Source organism: Choloepus didactylus, chromosome 7, assembly GCF_015220235.1.
Source record: "Choloepus didactylus isolate mChoDid1 chromosome 7, mChoDid1.pri, whole genome shotgun sequence".
Classification (NCBI taxonomy): Eukaryota; Metazoa; Chordata; class Mammalia; order Pilosa; family Megalonychidae; genus Choloepus; species Choloepus didactylus.
Genome location: NC_051313.1, coordinates 27,820,860 through 27,842,532, shown reverse-complemented (window position 1 = coordinate 27,842,532; position 21,673 = coordinate 27,820,860). Strand labels below are relative to the sequence as shown.

Here is a 21,673-nt window from a genome sequence, read left to right as displayed (position 1 = left end):
TTAAGTCAAAGTGTTAGTAGGGTAAAAGACACTATATAATGATAAAAGAGTCAACTCAACAAGAAGATATAACAGTTCAATTATGAATATATATATATATATATAAATATATATATCTAACAGAAAAATCCCCAAATATATGAAGCAACTATTGACAGAATTAAAGGGAGAAACAGACAGTTCTACATGAATATGAGACTTCAACACACAACAAATGGTGCTAGAAAAACTGGATCTCCAAGTGCAAAAAAAAAAAACACAAAAAAACAAAGAAAGCAGATCTCTCTCCCTTATACCATATTCAAAAATTAACTTAAAAAAGATCAAAGACCTAAATATAGGAACCGAAACTATAAAACATCTAGAAGAAAACATAGGAAAATATCTTCCAGGACCTATTATTAGGCAATGATTTCTTGGACTTCATACCAAAAGTATAAGCAACAAAAGAAAAATAGATAAATGGAACTTCTTCAAAAGTAAAACTTTTGTGCATCAAAGGACATTATCAAGAGAGTAAAAAGACAATCTAAAAAAATGGGAGAAAATATTAGGAAAACATGTATGTATAAGGGTTTAGTATCCAGAATTTATAAAGAATGCACCAAGTCAACAACAAAAAGACAAAGAACCCAATTTAAAAACTGGCAAAGTGCTTTAGAATAGACATTTCTCCAAAGAAGATATACAAATGGCCAATAAGCAAATGAAAAGATGATCGATACCATTAACTATTTGGCAAGTGCAAATCAAAATCAAAATGAGATACTACTGCACACCCACTAGAATGGCTAGAATATAAAAAAAAACAAACAAAAAAAACCAGGAACTACGATGTGGAGAAAAAGGAATCCTAGTGCATTGTTGGTGGGAATGTAAAATGCTTCCATTGCTGTGCAAAACAGTTTGGCAGTTCCTCATCAAGTTAAAAATAGAATTACCATACGACCCACAATCCCAAAAGAATTAAAAGCAGGGACTCGAACAGTTCTTTGCACACTAATGTTCATAGTGGATTACTCAAATTGCCAAGAGGTAGAAGAATGTATAAACAAAATGTGGTATATACTTACAATGGAATATTACTTAGCTATAAAAAGGAATGAATTTCTGACACATTTTAAAACATGGATAAACCTTGAAGACTTCATGTTCAGTGAAATAAGCCAAACACAGAAGGACAAATATTGTATGATCTCACTTATATTAAATAATTAGAATATGCAAATTCAAATAAGAAATAACAATACAGCTTTCCAGGAGTAGTGGAGGGAGTGAGGAATGGGGATTTAATACCCATTGGTATATAGTTTCTGTTTGGGATGATGGAAAATTTTTTGTAATGGATGTTGGTGATGATTAATATCTCTGAATTGCATACTTGAAAATGGTTAAAATGATTAATTTTAGGTTGTATATATGTCACCCAAACAGAACTGTAAAACACTAATTAATTAGTGAACACTAATGTAAACTAAAAACTATAGTAAACTAATACTATAATTAAAATAAGCATTTCTTCAATTGTTACAAAATATCTCAATACAAATTGTTAATAATATGGAAAACTGTGTGTGTGAGTACAGGTATATAGGAACTCTGTACTTCCTACATGATTTTTCTGTAACTTATCATTATTCTAATTTTTTAAAAAATCCTATAATCTTAAATTTGAATTAGAAATAGCAGTATAAACTGATGATTAATCCTTCTCTAAAAAAAGTGTATATTCCTCTGGATTATCCACTGAAAGGCCAACATATGAAAACTCATATTAGTAAACATTCCTAGTGCCTAGTATGTAGTCTCTAAATATTATTTCCTAGGGATAATCGATAACAAGTAATATACTGCCACTTTATATAAACTCTAAGAATCATGTAACCATACATATTCATATACCCTTCTACTACTCCCCTGCCCTTTATTCTATAGATGTCATGTTACCTCTAAAATTAGAAATACCACAATCTGTCAAAATATTTGTGATTCATGTGTATTTCAAAGAAATTAAAAGTAACGGGTTTTTTTATGCACTTAACTTTCTGTAATTCCCTTTGGTTTCTGAAAATCCAAATTTCCAATTGGTACCATTTTCCTTCAATGAAATGCAAAATCCTTCTTCAAATGTAAAATTTTTCTTAGTCTTTGTTTCTTTTTAAATGTCTTTATTTCACTTTCATTCCTTAACAAACTTTTCCTGGATGCAGAATTCTAAGTTGACTGTTTCTTTTATTTCTATTCTTTTCCTTTCAGCATATTAAAGATGTTCAATTGTCTTGTGTTGCCTACTGTTTCTGGTATCATTGAAATGTACTGCTGTTCCCCTGTATGTAATGTGAGTTTTTTTCTTTTTTATGGCTTCATTCAAGATTTGTTCTTTATCTTTGGTTCTTAGCATTGTGTCTATGATGGGCTTGGCTACGTGTGCCGGTTTGGATGTATTATGTACCCCATAATGCCATGTCCTTTAATCCAGTCTTGTGGGGGCTGGTGTATTAGTGTTGATTAGGTTGGAATCTTTGGATTAGGCTGTTTCCATGGAGATGCAACCCACCAAACTATGGGTAATATCTTTGATTAGATTATTTCCATGGAGGTGTGGCCCCACCCATTCAGCATGGGTCTTGATTAGTTTACTGGAGCCCTATAAAAGCTCACAAACAGAAGGACCTCAGAACAGCTGCAGCTTTGAAGAGAAATTTTGGAGAATGCCATTTTGAAATGCAACCTAGGAGCAAGCAGATGCCAGCCATGTGCCTTCCCAGCTAACAGAGGTTTTCCAGACACCATCAGTGTTCTTCATTGAAGTACCCTACTGTTGATGCCTTTGTTTGACATTAGCATGGCCACAAGACTGTAACTTTGTAACCAAATAACGCCCCTGCATAAAAGCCAATCCACTTCTGGTATTTCGCATAATGGTAGCATTAGCAAACTGAAACACTATGGTTTCCTTTGTATTTACATTCTTTGCATAATTCTCCTTGGGATTCACTGAGTTTCTTGACCAATCATTTGGGTAATTTGAGCTATTATTTACTCAAATATTTTTCTGCTCCATTCTCTCTCCTGTTTCTCTCTCTCATCCTTTTGGTATTCCAGTTACATGTATGCTAAACCTTTTGACATGGTTGCATAAATCACTGAAGCTTTTCTTCATAACTTTACTCTCTGTTCTTCAGATTGGATAATTTCTGTTGCGATATTGTCAAGTTCACTAGCTCTTTCTTCTACCATCTTTAAATCTTCAGTTAAACCCATCAAGAAAACTGTATATCAATTATAAGTTTTCAGTTCTAGGGTTTTGATTCAGTTCTTTTATACAGTTTCTATTTCTTTGCTTTGATTTCCAGTTTGTTCATTCATTACAAACATATTTTCCTTTACATTCTATTTATAACAGCTGCTTTTAAGTCCGTGTCTTATAATTCCAACATTCTCATTATTGCAGTCAATTTCCATTCCTTTTTCTTGAGTATAAATCACATTTCCCTGTTTCTTCAAAAGTCTAGTAATTTTTAACTGTATCCTGAACATTGTCAAGGATAAATTGTAGATAACCTAGATTCTGTTATATTCCTCTAAGAGTGTGGATTGGTTGGGTTTTGTTTTGTTTTGCTTCAATTTAGCAGTTAATTTGGTGAAGCTCAAACTCCAAACTTTCCAATCCCTGTGATAGGCAGCGTCTGATATCTCTGTTAATTCACATGCATAGTTCAGGAGTAAAGTCAAATATTCAGGCAGAATATATACACAGAGTTTGGAATGCTGCCTCTATGGCTCATTTTTCTCATTTTCCACCTACACATTGTCTTTTGGGTCTTCAAGCATATTGGATTGCCATATCCCAACTGCTACTTGCCCTCAAGGCAAAAGTCTGTTAAATCTAGAAACTCAACCAGTGCCATTCTATTTATTCATGATTGACTCCCCTCCACTTTTGTCTATTTTTGGTGATTCCTGTGATTTCAAGCACTTTGTTTTTAAATTATTTTTCCAGAGTTCATAAGGGCTTTCTAAATGGTAGAGTACTGGTCTACCATTGCAGAAAGAATCTTTGAAATGTTCTTTTGAAACTTTTACAGCATCCTTTGAAGGAAAATTGCCTGGGTTATCACAAAGCTAAAATGAAACCATCATTTCATTTTCTTTAATTTTTTTTTTTAACCAGAGAAGTTGTACGTTAAAAAAAAAAAAAAATCATGCCATATATAACACTTTGCATTAGTGTGGTCCCTTTATTACAATTACTGAAAAAAATTATAATTATACTATTACTTGTAGTCCGCAGTTTACATTAGAGACCACTGTGTATTGCACTTCCAAGGTATTTTTAAAAACTTTTGTTCTAATAGCATACACACAACCTAAAATTTCCCCTTTTGACCACATTCAACAATGTAATTCAGTGGTTTTAATTACATTCACAAGTTTGTACTTCCATCGCTGCCATCCACACCAAAATTTTCCATCCGCCAAACAGAAACTCTGTAATAATTAAGCAGTAACTCCCATTCCCTATCCCTACTCTGGTCCCTGGTACCCTGTATTCTGCTTTCTGACTCCGTGACATGATTTCATTTTAGTGAAACTTGGGGAATATACTAAATATACAAAAGCCATTGATTATATATAGTGTGGGTGCTTCAAAAAAATTACCACATTATTCTAAATAATAACATCTTCTCTCTGCCCACCTGCTTTCAAATAATCCTGACAATTTTCTATCATTCAAGCCCTAGATCAAAATGCTACTTTGCTTTTGTTATTTTGGTTTGTTTTGGCTTTAGTTTCTTTAAAATTTATCTTCGTAAAATGTCTGCTGTAATATTACTCTTTACTAAGGGTGAAAATCACAATAAAAATAATGTGAAAGAAAAATATCCTTGCAAAACATAGTTGGCAGAGAACACTAGTATTTGTATTGTTCACTAACTTTATTTTGAAAAGGAAAATAATAATTCAGAAGTTATTTTAAAAGGGAGGATATTAAAGGCTTCATGTTGTAACTGAACATAGATAAGGTCTGGAAGAATTCATTTCTGAGAGATGTATTTAAAATCTGCATATTATCAGACAAATTATTTCTTACCTTTTGACAGCTTCGGTCAATGGGATCCACCGGAGTAGTTCTGGGATGGCTTACTCTAACATCATCTCTGCCACATTCCAGATTGGCCCATAATTCAGTTATAAGTGCATTAATAAATCCTACAAAGAATTTCATTTCATTATTTTCTATCATATATATAACATAATAACTCCTTGGATTATGGCATTCTGGCAAGACTGGTCCACACTGACAGGAGACAGAGCTGCTTCTTGTATAAGGAATAACCTCTACCCTTGGTAGAAATTATATCTGCTATTGTTAACATACCTTTATGATAACAATCCTAGTATAAAACTGTGTAATGAATAAATTCTGAAAGACTATTTCCCTAGAGGACTGCTGGATTATGGTTCTCAGCTTTTATCCTTCAGCCCCAAATTTCTCTGAGCATGTTTTTCTGAAAAATGATAAGCATACGCTTTGCTCTGCAAATAAGCCAACAGAGTAAGGCAGCCTGAAAGGCTGTATATGCATATTTACAGGGGAGTGAGTGGGGAGGAGAGGTGAAATATGGAGACTGGGTAGGCATCCAAAGAATGAAAATTTGTTCCCTTATTCCAATAAAATTATTTTTTTCATATTCCATATGCTTAGAACATTTCTCCATTTCACACAACTTTGTCTCAATACATTGGTCTTTAAATTCTCATGAGTCAGATATAATATAGCCAAATGAAAATGAGTTTTGTTTGATTATTAAATTCCTCTATGAAGAATCAAATCATTTGGAAAAGTAGTATCTAATCATAAAATTAGTAAGTTCAGAATATCAATATTAGAGCAGAAGGGGTCCATATGGTAAAACAGAAAAAATATGGGCTCTAGAAACAAGAATATCCAGATTCAAATTGAAAACCTGTGTATTCATTAGCTGTATGTCTTTAGACAAATCCCTTGACTTGGGAGTCTCAGTTCCCCCATTTGAAAATGGAAATAACAATATAACATTCCAGGATTGTTTGTAAAGTACAAATGGATAACACATATGAACTTCCTAATACTGTGCCTAAGACACTGTAGGAACTCAAGTAGTGCTAGTCTTCCTTCCTATGCTCTATGAAAAACTGTATTTAACCCTCTCATGAAAAGTTTGATACTCTGAGGCTCAGGCTCAGAGGTTTAAATGACTTGACCAAATCTCCAAATGTCCTTATTAATGCGTCCCTGATTACTATTACTATACTGGATTTTATTCAAATAGAAGGAAAAAAGCGGTTCAGCTTAGGATAAGTTCTGCAAAGAAACAAATTTCATAATATAAGTAGCCCAAATTAATTCAGTCAAAAAATATTTAAATATACTCCAGGAAATGATTTTCAATTAAGAAGGGAATCAATAGTGATCACAGATGCTATGAAACATCAACTCTAAGCCTTGAAAATATAATCATTGCATCTCCATTAGGTATTACATATTGTTTCTGTGTCTGATTCAGGGTTAAGATAACCTCGAAATATGACATATTAATTTCCCAATATTTTAACTTCTTGCAAGTCCAGATGATAGTGGATAGTCCCTATCAACTGCAAACTATGAAGATATGTGGTAAAAATTCAGCGGCAAGAGGGATACCTTCAAGAAGGGAGGAAGAGAGGGAACAAGGAAATGGTATGTATTTGTGAAAACTATTATGAATGCAAATTTTGATGCATATAAAAGAAACTGAAAAACTGAAAATTAGGCAATCCTGATAGATTTATAAGATAAAGAAGGATTCTTAAAGCACCAGGTATCCCTCAGTTTAGTTCTTTATGTGTCATTTTTCTAACAAGGAAAGAGAACAAGGCTGTATATATTTTACAGAAAAATAATAATAAAAAAATCTGAGAGGGATTTCATAGAAGAGAAAAGATAAAAGGAAACCCCATAATGTTCTTCTACCTAAGGCCTAACTTAGAAAAAGAACATTAAAGCAAATATCCTGATACTTGATCAGGCTAGTTAAATTTGTTACCATGTGCATAATATTTAAAATAATTATATTTCTAATTAAAAGAAAAAATTACCTGAACTTTGTAATGCTACTGCACCCGCTGCTGTTGATGCCACTTGTGTAACCATAACTCCATAGCCAAACTGTTTATTCCTGCTGATCTAACAACATAAATAAGAAGCACCAATGAGAAGCAAGAAAACACAGCATGCTAATATTTTATTTATATCTTATACTAAAATTACTGTTTTTTAAGATTAGAATAATAGACATTACTTCAAGTAAAGATAATTACAAAGGCAGCAAAAACAAACCCAGAAACCATAACAATCAATGAGTTTATACTAATGTAATATTTTTGGCAATCTCATTTCAGATCTGGTTCTTGTCCCATCTCTAAAACTAAGTAGCTTTTTGACCTTGAACAAGTCACTTATCTCTCCAGGCTTAAGTTTATTCATATCTAAAATAAGAGACTTAGGCAGATGAAGAGCACAATTCCTTCCAACTCTAAATTCTATTATTTTATCGTTTTACTTTTTAGGTTAGTGCCATATATTTCCTCATTAAAAATTCTGTATTGAACGCCAGTTTTTAATTAGGCTTTCAAATAATCAAAGAATTTTAGAGAGAACAATGGCACCTTCTTAAAAATGACTATTATTTTAAGAGGCCATATAATTTTTCTTCCTAAAAGGAGTGGATTTCGTTCAGACACACAAACACGCACACAATATACAAAGAATTAATCTTCATTTTTAATAATAGGCTGCTAATTCTATAACAGCATTGTAGAGAATCTGAAAAAAATTGTTACTTTACAAAGAGAATTAAATATGTATTCTGGTAGAGTATACAAGAGATTATATCTCTTAATATAAATAATAATAATAAAATAACAAAGAGATGTTATAAAATGTTTGTCCTATTCAGACTTTGGCTAAGATAAAGCTGGTTTATAAAATGTTTGCTTTAAACAGAGGTAGCAATTCAGAATTTATACTTTTTCCATATAAAGGATGTTTTGATCTCAAATTTTTAAAATATAAACTGAAACCTCTCAATTTTAAGGCAAAAAAAAAAAAAAAAAAAAGGAGTAAAGAACATGGGAAAGCAATGGGCTTATTTCTCCAATTTTCTACTGCTCATATCTTTATAAGTTTGCCTTCCTTTTCCATTTTTATTCTCCATATTCCCCCCTTTTGCTTAATCTACAATCCATTAGCTCTGCAGTGAGATGACATAGAAATACAGAAACATAAATGTCTACCTTTTCCCCACTCTTTTCCTCCACAACAACTAAAAAAACACCTTACTCATCAATTATCCCAATTGACCATGCAGATATAGATGTTAATAGCCATAGACCTTCCCAAATTCTAAGTACTGAAAAGGAAGAAGCAGAAAACTTGAGAGAAATTAGAGATGCCTTATTGAACAAGGCAGTCTTCATGGACAGTATCAGACCCGGGTTTTAGCATTACTGTCATCAGTAACGATGTTAGCATAAGCAGGTCATTTGACCAACCCAGGTCTCTACCTTCTCATCAATATTAAGGAAAATCCTAGCTTAGTTGCTTTCTTACAACATTACTGAGGTTCTAAATTTAAAAAGAAATGTCTTAAGTAGCATAGAGTACCATAAAGTATCATGATAATGAAGATGGTAATGTATTAAACTCCAAGTTGTATGAGCTCAAGGGGACAATATCTTATATATGAACCTACAATGTGATACAAAGGAAGACTAGCTAGATTGTTTTAAAAATTATGAGCATGAAAAAAACGACATCTAATCTTGGGTGTATCATCTCAATAGCAAAAGCTGCATCTGCACAGTTGCAAGCATCTGAATGAAAAAGGAAAATATTTTTGAGATGCTTCAATATTTTCAAATATGTAAAAACAAACAAGAAAAATAGTATACAAGGAGAGCTTCAAATTTTCCAGCAGAGGAATACAAATTAAAACAATACAAAATAAAACTATGTCATTAATGTAAATTTTAAAAGACTGAAAAAATCCTATATATTCTACAGGAAATACACATCTCCAAGAGTATTACCCATATCAAACATGTTAGTGTAGTTGCCTGTGGAAGGGGGAAATGTACAAGGTGAAATGGACCTGGGAATCAGGAACGACAGGAGAATAAAAAAATAAATAGAGGACTTCTAGGGAGATGGTGGAGTGGGGTGCTCCAAAACTCAGTCCTTCCACCAAAACAATCATTAAAGAGGCAGAAACTGTCTGAAAAAACTATTTTGAAACTCTGGAGACCAGAAGAACAGTGTACAGCACCCAGGGAGGAGTGGGAGGAAGAGGCTGATAAATCATGATAAAAAAATAAGTAAATTACTCTCTCCATGTAGTGGCTACTGGATCCCCAACTCTCATGGCAAGCTGCCATGGGGTCCAGTCTCTGGCTAGTGGCTGGTGAAAGAAAAGGACCTAAAAATCCTCCTCACCAAGAACAGGGGTGGGCATGGCCAATCATTGATCACAGCTTTTGATCAGCAAATTCAGATAGCTGGGTCCCAGTTCTGAGGGCAGATATTGTTTCAACCTGCCCAGACAACGGCGACAGCAGCCAATGATTGAACCCTCCACAGACAGGGGAAGTGAAGGCAGAGACTTAAAGATGCTGCACTTCCTCAAGACTGGGGGGACAGTTAGAGCTGAAGGGCTGCATTTGGTGGGCAGGCCAGGAAAGCTCAGCTCTGAGGAGCCATTGGAGAAGCTCTTGGCACCCACTCTGATTCTATCCCCAGGGCACACTGGAGCTGGTCTTCACTCCCTTCTGGGTCACTGGCCCTGTTTTGGCTGGGAAACACTGACTTAAAAAAAGGAATGTAAAAAACTATAGAGGTGGACAGTCTCGGACAAATGCATACCAGCTTCAAATATCCAGTAGAGGGAGGTCTGTCTCCTGGGAAAGAGAGGGGACAATCAAATGCCTGTAAACAGGGGAACTGCAAAACTAACAAGCAAAAGCACAGGAAAGGACAGAGGCCCAGAAAGACAGAGAAAATGCTGTGCATGGCATATGCTTTCAGCAGACCTTTCTGATGGGAGGGCTGAAAGTCAAGACAATCTCTGTCTTATCACCAGCTAGTTACAAAACCAAGAAACAGTATCACAAGGAGTAAATCCCAGAGTAAACATTTTAAAATATTCAAATGTACAGTGTACAACAAAAGAGTACAAGACAAAGAAACAGGAGGAGGATAAAAATCCAGAAAACTTTAATGAAGAAGATAAGAATGTGGATATACTGAACAAAGCCTTTAAAATAAAGATCTTGAAAATGCTCAAGGAGATAAAGGAAAATATAAAGAACTAAAGGGTATCATGAAAACAATGCATGAACAATATGAAAGTCTTAGTAAAGACAGAAATTTTCAAAAGGAACCAATTACTGGAGTTGAAAACCAGAATAACTGAAATGAAAAATGCCCAGGAGGGTTTCAAGAACAGATTGGAACTGGCAGAAGAAAGAATCAGTGAACTTGAAGACAAGATACTTGAAATGAGTCAGGCTGAGGAGCAGAAAGAAAAAAAGAAACACTAAAAGTGAATATGGCCTAAGACACCTCTGGGACATCAAGCACACCAATATTCACATTACGAGAGTCTAAGAAGGAAAAGAAAGGGAGAAAGGGGTAAAAGGAATAGTGAAATAAATAATGACAGAGAAACTCCCAAACTTAGCAAAAGACATGAATACACATAGCCAATAAACTTAGAGAACACCAAACAGTATAAACATGAAGAAAAATACATTTTGTTATAAATTGATTACATTATCAAATGCACAGGACAAGGAAGGAGTTCTGAAAGTTGCAGGAGAAAAGTTAACATACAAGAGAATCCCAATTAGACTGAGTGCCAACTTTTCATCAAAAACCATGGAGGCAAGAAGGCAGTAGGCTGAAATACTTAAAATGCTAAAAGAAAAGAAAACAATTGACAGCCAAGAATTTTACATCTGGCAAGACTCTCTTTCAGAAATGAGAGAGAGGTTATAACATTCTCAGATAAACAAAAGCTGAGGGAATTCATCACCACTAGACCTGCCCTACAAACAATACTAAAGAGAGTTCTTCAGACCGAAAGGAAAGGACACTAGCTATGGTTCAAAGCAGCATAAAGAAATAAAGACCTGTGGTAAAGATAACCATTTGGGTAATTATAAATGTCAGTATTATTGTATTATATTGTTTGGTATGTAACTCCACTTCTTACTTCCTATAGGTAATCATAAATCCATATTTTGGGACATACAATGTACAAATACATAAGTGGTAACAACTACAAAAAAATGGTGTGGGGACAAAGGGGTATAGGAAAATTATATGTGCATATTATTGAAGTCAAGTTGGTATCAAACCGAATACAATTGTTATATATTTAGGAGGTTAATTGTTAACCTCATGGTAATCACAAGGATAATAGATGAAAAATATATCCAGATAGAAATGAGAAGGCACTCAACATGATACAACACAATAAAAGCAAAAACATATAAAAGTAGGCATTAACATAAGTGAGGGAAAAAAAGATATAAGACATGCAAAGGCTAAATAGCATAATGGCAGAAGAAAGTCCTGTATCATCAGTAGTGACTATGAATGCAAATGGATTAAACTCTCCAGTCAAAAGGCAGAGATTGGCAGAATGGATAAAAAAGAATGATCCAACTATATGATGTCACCATAAGGTCAAGGATACAAGTAGGTTGAAGGTGAAGGCATGGACAAAAATATACCTTGCAAGTAGTAACAAAAGAGAGCTGAGCTAGCTATATTAATATCAGATAAAATAGACTTTAAGTCAAAAACAGTTACAAGGGACAAAGATGGTCATTATACACTGACAGAGGGGACAATTCAACAGGAAAAAATATATATGCACCTAGTAGCAGAGCCCCAAAATATATGAAGCAAATACTGACAGATTTGAAGGGAGAAACTGATGGATATACACTGATAGTAGGACACTTTAATACAATATTCTCAATAATGGATAGAACAAATAGTAATAAGATCAGTAAGAAAGTACAGGACTTGAATGATACACTAAATTAACCAGGACTAACAGACATATATAGAATACTGCACCCAAAGAAAACAGAATACACATTCTACTTGAGTGTACAAGGCTCATTCTCCCAGTTAGATTATATGTTGGGTCATAAAACAAGTCTCAATAAAGTAAAAAATATTAAAATCATAAAATGTATATTCTCTTACCACAATGAAATGAAGCTATAAATCAATAACAGAGAGAGAAATGGAATATTCACAAAAATGTGGAAATTAAACAACATACTCTCAATCAATCAAGAAGAAATCAGGTGAAGATGGCAGTGTAGGGAGTTCTAAGATTTAGATCATTCTCCAGGGCAGCTAATAAGTAAACAGCCAAGAACTATCTGAAACAACTGTTTGGGGGCTCTGGAAACCAGAAGCACAACATACGCAAGCTGCAAATGAGTAGAAGAAAGAAACCGATAAATTGCTGTAAGTAGATCTTTCCACGCTGTGAAGGGTGGTGCCCAGCCTCTACTGGCACGGAAGGCTGACTCAGGAGTCATGCCCTGGCTGGAAACAAAAGCCCTCTCTCCCAGGATCAGGGGGAGGGGGGCATTGGCCAAGCACCAATTATGGCTTTTGATAAGCAAACTCAGACTGCTGGATACCAACTCTGACCACAGATAAATTTACAACTCACCCAAGACAGAAAGAACCCAAGAGGTGTTGTTTCAGCCCTGCTCCCAGCATGGGAAGAATCAGGGCTGACAGAAAGACACAGAGGCTTCTCCAGGTGAAGGAGCTCAATTTGCTGGAGGACAGCTCTGCCCAAGAAAAGGAGGAGACAGGACCAGGCACTGACTGCAGCTCTTGATTGGTAAACTAGAGGTCCTGGACTCCAGCTCTGAGAACAACTACATTTTTTAAGCAATCCATTAATGAAAGCAGCTGGCAGTCTCCATTTCAGTCCTACCCCAGTCAGGGGGTGAAGCAAGGTTGACTGAGAGCACAGTAACCTCTTGGGCAGCAGGGAGACAAGTGACTGAAGGGCAACTGTTTCCCAAGGGGAAGGGCAGGGGTGAGGAGACAGAGCCCAGTGCAGGTGGCAGCTGTTATTTAGAGACTTCAGATCCAAGGGATTGGTATACCAGCAACAGTTTCAACCCTCAAGAAGCAGTGGGCAACTTCTGACTCAACCACATCCCTGACAGGAGTGCAGTCAGCTGAGAATTGAAAGCACAGTACCACCTTGGGACTGTGGAGAGAAGCTGGCTGAAGAGCGCCATCTGCTGGGCAGAACAGGAAAAGCACAGAATTAGGAGACTCCATAGAAAAGTCTGGCATCCCGTTGGGTCTTCCCCCTAGGGAAACTTGGTACAGATCTAGGCCTCTTTTGTGAGTCCTGGTCCTGTCTTGTCCAGGATTCCACTCCAAAACAGCAGGATATACATTCTTCTGAAGTGCTTGTGGATCATTCCCCAGGACAGACCACATGTTGGGTCACAACGCAGTCTCAATAAATTTTAAAAGATTGAAATTATACAAAACACTTTCTCAGACCATAATGGAATGAAGTTGGAAATCAATAACAGGAGGAAGACTGGAAAATTTACAAATATATGGAGGCTAAACAACACACAAACAACCAGTGAGTCACATAAGAAATTACAAGAAGAATCAGTAAATATCTTGAGACAAATGAAAATGAGAACACAACATATCAACACTTATGGGATGCAGAAAAGGCAGTGCTTAGAGGGAAATTAAATGCCTTAAACACCTATGTTAAAAAAGAAGAAAGAGATAAAATTGAAGACTTAACTGCACACCTGGAGGAAGCAGAAAAAGAACAGCTAACTAACCCCAAAGCAAACAATGGGAAGAAATAACAAAGGTTAGAGTAGAAATAAATAAAATTGAGAATAAAAATACAACAGAGACAATCAACAAAACCAAAAGTTGGTTTTTTGAGAAAATCAACAAAATTGACAGACCCTTAGCTAGACTGACAAAGAAAAAAAAAGTGAGAGGATGCAAATAAATAAATCAGAAATGGGAGGTGAGACATTACTACTTACTAACCACAGAGAAATAAAAAGAATCATAAGAGGACACTGTGGGCAACAGTATACTAAAAAACTAGACAACTTAGATGAAATGGACAACTTAATAGACACACATGAAAAACTGACACTGATTCTAGAAGAAATAGAAGACCTAAACAAACCAATCACAAATAAAGAGATAGAATCAGTTATCAAAAACCTTCCCACAAAGTAAAGCCCAGGACCAGATGGTTTCACAGGTGAATTCTACCAAGCATTCAAAGAATTAATACCAATCCTGCTCAAACTCTTCCAAAAAATGAAGAGGAGGGACTGCTATTCAAGTCATTATATGTAACCAGCATCAACCTAATATGAAAGCCAGACAAAGATACTACAAGAAAAGAAAATTACAGACTAATCTCACTAATGAATACAGATGCAAAAATCCTCAACAAAATACCTGCAGATCAAATTCAGCAGAGAATTACAAGAATTATACAGCACGATCAAGTGAATTTTATCACAGGTATGTATGGTTCAACACATGAAAATCAATTAATGTAATACAACACTAACAATTTGAAGGGGAAAAACTACATGAGTATCTCGATTGACTCAGAAAAGGCATTTGACATCCTTTCTTTATAAAAACAATTCAAAGACAGGAATAGAAGGAAACTTCCTCAACATGATAAAAGGCATATATGAAAAGCCCCATTGAGCTAACATCATACTCAATGGGGAAAGACTGAAAGCCTTCCTTCTAAGATCTGGAACAAGACAAGGATGTCCACTGTCAACACTGTTATTCAATATATGCTGGAAGTTCTAGCTAGTGCAATAGGACAAGAAAAAGAAATAAAAGGCATCCAAAATGGAAAGGGAGAAGTAAAACTTTGTATGCAGATGATCCTATATCTAGAAAGTCCCCAAAAATTGACAACAAAGCTACTAGAGCTAAGAAACAAGTTTAGCAAAGTGGCAGCATACAAGATCAACATGCAAAAATCAGTAGAGTTTCTATACACTAGTAAGAAGCAATCTGAGGAGGAAATCAACAACAAAAAAATTCTATTTACAATAGCAATGAAAAGAATCAAATATCTAGGAATAAACTTAATCAAGGATGTAAAGGACTTATACACAGAAAACAACAAAACATTGCTAAAACAAATCAAGGAAGACCTAAATAGATGGAAAGACTTGCTGTGTTCATGGACTGAAAGACTAAATATGGTTAAGATATCAATCCTACCCAATTTCTTACAGATTCAATGCAATACCAATCAAAATCACAACAGATTACTTTGCAGAAATAGAAAAGCCAATTATCAAATTTATTTGGAAAGACAAAGTGCCCCGAAAAGCTAAAAACATTTTGAGAAAGAAAAATGAATTTGGAGGTCTCCCACTTCCTGATTTTAAAGCACATTACAAAGCCACAGTAATCAAAACAGCATGGTATGGGCACAGGCACAGACATACAGGCCAATGGAATCGAATTGAAAGCTCAGAAATCAACCCTCATACTAATGGCCAACTGATATTTGACAATGTGGCAAAGACCACTCTATTGGAAAAGAACAGTCTCTTCAACAAATGTTGCTGGGGAAAACTGGATCTCCATTGGCAAAAAAACAAAAAAAACAGAGTAAGACTCCCATCTCACCCTATGTACAAAAATCAACTCAAAATGGATCAAAGACCTTAATATAAGAGAAGGAATTATCACACTAATAGAAGAAAACCTAGGGAAGCATCTCCAGGACCTTGTGTTACACCCAAAGCAAAAACAATAGAAAAAAAGAAAAATGGGACCTCCTCAAAATTAAAAGCTTTTGTGCTTGATGGACTTTATCATTGAAAGTAAAATGACAACCTACACAATGGGGAAAATATTGGAAACCTAATACCTGATAAATGAGTAATATCCAGAATATATAAAGATATCCTTCAACTTCACAACAAAAAGACAAACAACCCAATTTAAAAATGGGCAAAGACTTGAACAGACATCTCTCCAAAGAAGATATACAAATGACCAGAAAGCATATGAAAAGAAGCCCAACATCATTAACCATCAGGGAAATGCAAATTAAAACCACAATGAGATACCATTTCACACCCATTAGAAGGGATGCTATTAAAAAAAAAAAAAAACAACAGAAAATAACAAGTATTGGAGAAGATGCACAGAAAAAGGAACACTCATTCATTGTCGGTGACAATGTAAAATAGTGCAGCCACATTGGAAGACAGTTTGGTGGTTCCTCAGAGAGCTGAGTATAGAACTACCATCTGAACTGGCAATCTCACTACTAGGTATATACCCAAAAGAACTGAAATCAGGGACTCAAACAGATATTTGCACACTGACATTCATAACTGAATTATTCGCAATTGCTAAAAGATAGGCGCAACCTAAGTGTCCAGATAAATAAAATATGGTATACACATACAATGGAATATTATTAGTCATATAAAGGAATGAAATCCTGTACATGTGACAACATGGATGAACCCTGAAAACATCATGTTGAGTGAAATAAGCCAGACATAAAAGGACAAATACTATATGATCTCACTAATTTGAAATGATTAGAATAAACAAACTCATAGAGTCAGAATCTAGAATATAGGTTACCAGGGATGGGGTGAGGATAGGGAATGGGAAATTAAGGTTTAAAATGTACAGGTTTCCTATTTGGAGTGATGGAAATGTTTAGGTAATGGATGGTGGTGGTGGTAGCACAACATTGTGAACGCCATTAAAAACACTGAAATATATATCTGAATGTGATTAAAAGGGGAAATATTAGATTGTATAAATAGTAACATAATTTTTTTTTTAAATCCATGGGGTAGTGTAGGGGAACCCTGTATTTTATGCAAGATTGTTATGTAAACCAAAAAATGTACAAAATACAATAAAATAATAATATTAAATTAAATTAAATTAAATTAAATTAAGTTTATAAAAAATATAAAATAAAATAAACATAACAAGAGAGGTGACTTTCATGGATGGATAAGGACAGTATGCCATGAACTGACGAATGTAAATAACTATATTCTTTACAGCCAAGGTCCATTTAAATGAAACAAATAATAAGTACACAAAATAAATACACATATATCTGCACATGCAAACCTAATATAATAAACCCATGAACTAATGTTAGTTCGTTTTATTTATGAGGGAATGATCAGGACTGTCAGTTAGGAACTATTTATTCTTCATAGACAAAGCCAACTCTGAAAAGCTGAATTATTTGCTTTCTTATAGACTTACACAAAAGAAGGAACTTAGAATTGAAAAGAGAAAGGGAGAAGGAGAAAATGGTATTTGTGAGCAGGCAACGTGAAGAAACTATGGCTGCCAGAGACGAGCAGGAATACAAAAGGAAAGAAAAACACTTTTCAAAGCACACCAAAAGCCTCAGAAGTCTGGGAGTATTTACTAGGGCAGCAAAGAGCTGAATACACCTCTATGACCTCTGAGAACATGACTGTATTATGAAACAAAGAAATACTTGACTGCATAGAGGCTAAATTATATCGTATATTTTATTTAATAACAATAATAGAATTCCTCTACAAATACTTTGCTTTTAAAATGTGAGGCATAAATCTTCACTGATACAAACATTTAGATAGATTTTTTTCTTCAGGCATTACACCCTGTTTTAGTACTTCCAGATGTTTCATATCATATTTATAAAACATCTGGATGATTAACTGAATTTTTCCATTCCATCTGGTGGTTTTTCAACCTGTAAACATAGTCACAGATAACAGCATCAATTCTCTAATGTTTTCCTGAAAAAAATATCAAGTTAAATATTACAATTCTATATGGCTTTATGATTGAGGTTTAACAACCTCTTCACACACAGAGAACAGAATGATGTACTTAATGGCTTTTATGGCAACAAAAACTCCTTTTGCCTGCAGCAGATGGTAATTCGTACCTGTAATTTTTTTGCATATTGGTTGAACATAAATGTCACACATTCATTGACAGCACCTGTTCTTTGAAGAAGTAGTAGTCCTTTGGGAGTGGCAGCAAAGTTTAGTAAATCATCTAACAAATTCTCTTCCCAAGCCATACTGAAACAACAGGTGAAAAAAAGGTAAAATTTTCTTTAGCATACTCAGAAGTAAAAAGAAAAAATATTTCAGCTTAATGCTATTGCTAATTAAATTTACAGAGTACACATTGGTTGCAAAATACTTAAATGTTTAAAGAAAACATAAAAAGCACAGTTTCTTTGATAATGAAATCTTTTATTCGTAGATCTTCTATGCCAATAATTTTCCTTCACTGAATGAATCAAATATTAACTACATATGTCAGCATTTTTAATCACACCTAGGTCTCTCAACCATGGTTGATTTCATTCTGTTTTTCCTATTATAACTCTGCTGTGCCTGGATTCTCCAATTCTCCATTCTTTCAGTACTTTCTTCATTATAAAGTAACTGTCTTCTGACTTTCTAAAGCATATCACATGTATTATCTTTCTTATTTTCATAGATTTTTAATTTAGTCTACTTTTTGGAAATGATATTTTTTTCTCAGAGCACTTCTATGATGAAGTTGAAACACTAAGAAGACACACAGTTAATAGGAGAGTCAGAGATAGAAATTTGGAAACATAGGAGAAGATATGAGCATTTCATCCTGAAATATCAGGGGGTAAAATAAAATATATTCCCTATTGAATATCCCCAGTTGTCATGCTAGAGACTATGGATTTTAAAATAGGTCCAATCAAATATTTGTTTGTAGGCAGAAAAACTGTGAGTGTGGAAAAGTGTGCCTGTTTTTATTTTTTTTTTTTTTCAAGGAAGTATCAGAAGTCTCTGTTTTGGAACTGATCAAAAAAGAAAATTGAAATCCTAGAAAAAATCAGTACATGTTTTGACACATATTCCTTTGTGCTAATTACAAAACAATGGCCAAAGATATAGCCAAGGGCAAACATAAGATAAATATCACCATGGACAATTAGAACAGAAGCAAAAAGTGGTGAGTGATGCTCAAGTCTTGAGGTAAATGCAGGAACTGGAAAATTACATGTAAGTCACAAGATCTCTGCTAGGTTCACTGCCTAAGACTTGTGATCAAGTCTCAAAAAAAAAAAAAAGCTTTTATGTATTCAAAATAAAATGAATATATTTCATTTAAATAAAGTTAAAATATTTAAATAAAATCATATTATATATAATGAATATATGTGTGTGTGTGTGTACATTAGTACACACCACTGCCTAAAACTGTGGCTGTTTATAAGACTTAAGCCTATAAAGGCAGGAGGATGCAGATATAGCCTCATTATTAAAATGAATCAAGTTACCTTCTAGCTCTTTGACTGTATCTGTAATATCCTCAACATCCCTGAGAAATATTTATTCAAAACTGAGGGGGCAAAAGGGACAAAACAATAAAAATACTAAACAGGGAGGAATGAGTTTGGACAAGGAAGAAAGGAGGGGGAAAGTAAGGTTCCCACTTAAAATTGGGCCTCCAAGCAAACTTACAAATGTCATGAAGCTATCTAAAGCTAGAAGCTAGCAGAATCAGCATTCGTTAAATGAATTCATCTCAACTGAAGTAACTTTCAGATATCAACAACTTTAAAATAATTTTATTTAGGATGGTCAAAGGGAATTATAAACAAAGCAAAAAGAACTTCCACTAAAAAACTGTGAAATAAAAACCAGAAGTGGAAAAAAGAGCAGGTGGAATTTCTTTTAAAAAAAATCATTGGAAATCTTGGAAATAAAAACATAGCCACTTAAAAAGAAGAGTGGATAAAGTCTAAACCATAACCAAAGAGAATTTTTGAATTGAGTGTTAGACAGAAAAGAAAAAACGCCATGAAAAGAAGAGATAAGACAGATAATAGACTGAAAGTCTTCAATATGTATCTAATAAGAGTTCCTTAGAGAAGAGAATGGAGAGAATATTTGAAAAGATAATACTGAGAATTTTCTTGAACTGAAGAAAGACACCAGACCATGAATTAAAAAAGCATTCAAAGTACTGAACAGGATATACTTAAAACACATAGAAAAAAAAGCAGGGAAAAAAAAGTAAAACTATCAGAGAGAAAAGATATGTGGCCTTTAAAAGAAACATAATTATACTGACAACATACTTATTAGCTACAACTGATTTTAGAAGACAATGAAGTAATAGCTTCAAAATACTGATTATGAGAAATAATCATCAACCTAAACTTTTACATCCAGCTAAACTACCATTTACAAGTGAATGTGTGACTGCATATGTGTCTGTGTATACGTCTGCCTTTATGGGTTGGAGGAAGAACAGGCATTTTCAAATATAAGACAGTAAGGATAATTTACCACCCTCAAACCCTTAATTAAAGAATACTTAAGGAATTTTTCCAAACTATGTTTAGAAACTTAAAAGTATGGCAATGTGGAATATGACTCCTGGGGAGGAATGTAGACCCGGCATCGTGGGATGGAGAACATCTTCTTGACCAAAAGGGGGATGTGGAAGGAAATGAAATAAGCTTCAGTGGCAGAGAGATTCCAAAAGGAGCCACAAGGTCACTCTGGTGGGCACTCTTATGCACAATATAGACAACCCTTTTTAGGTTCTAATGAATTGGGGTAGCTGGTGGTAGATACCTGAAACTACCAAACTACAACCCAAAACCCATGAATCTTGAAGACAATTGTATAAAAATGTGACTTATGAGGGGGGACAGTGGGATTGGGGGGTCCATGGAGATCACACTTCCCTTTGTCTAGTTTGTGGATGGATGAATGGAAAGGTGGGGGAAGGAAGGAAACAAACAAACAGACAAGGGCGCCCAGTGTTCTTTTTTACTTTAGTTGCTCTTTTTCACTTTAATTATTATTCTGGTTATTTTTGTGAGTGTGGTAATGAGAGTATCGGGGATTGATTTTGGTGATGAATGTACAACTATGTATTGGTACTGTGAACAATCGAATGTAAGATATGTTTTGTATGACTGCGTGGTATGTGAATATATCTCAATAAAATTGCGGGTGTCTGAGCTTGTACCTCGGCTTGCCAGGCCTGGGCCAGGGGACCTGATATCACCCCCTGGGGAGGGTAGTAGGTACGGGCGTGAGTGCCCTCTGCAGCCCCCCCGAGCCTGGGGAGCGAGGTCAAGGCAGCTCCCTTTTCCTCACCCAAATTGCCACTGGCAGGGGAGGCTTGCCGGAGGAAACCGCCTTTCTCCCAACTGCCCTTTCCCCACTTCCTTATCTTACCCACTCACTCCCTGGTGCCAAGGCCACTCCTGCCACCGCCAGCGCGCATGCCCGTGGCCAGAACAACCCCCGCCCCGCTGCAGCGGTTCCGGCGTTCTCTCAGAACCAATCCTAGCCCCTATCCCTTCAATATTGCCATTTAAGGCTGCTTCACCTCCTTTCCAGCCCTGCCCTTCTTACCAGCCTATATAACCTGTAATCACCCCTGAATAAATCTCTTTGGCGCATACTCCTACTGGATGAAGAGTGTCTTGTCCCTATCGCC

The 21,673-nt window shown here is 35.1% G+C and overlaps 1 protein-coding gene across 5 annotated transcripts in view; it reads right to left on the bottom strand.

Moving 5' to 3' along the window:
* The window catches only part of TBC1D32 (TBC1 domain family member 32), a 303,664-nt gene that overhangs the window by 174,005 nt on the left and 107,986 nt on the right, over positions 1-21,673 (bottom strand). For all 5 annotated transcript variants that reach the window (XM_037843270.1, XM_037843266.1, XM_037843268.1 and 2 more), the window contains 3 exons: positions 18,102-18,240; positions 7,123-7,210; positions 5,096-5,214 (listed from right to left, as the gene is read on the bottom strand). In XM_037843270.1, coding sequence (XP_037699198.1) covers positions 5,096-5,214; positions 7,123-7,210; positions 18,102-18,240 — 346 coding nt within the window. The remainder of the gene's footprint in view (positions 1-5,095; positions 5,215-7,122; positions 7,211-18,101; positions 18,241-21,673) is intronic.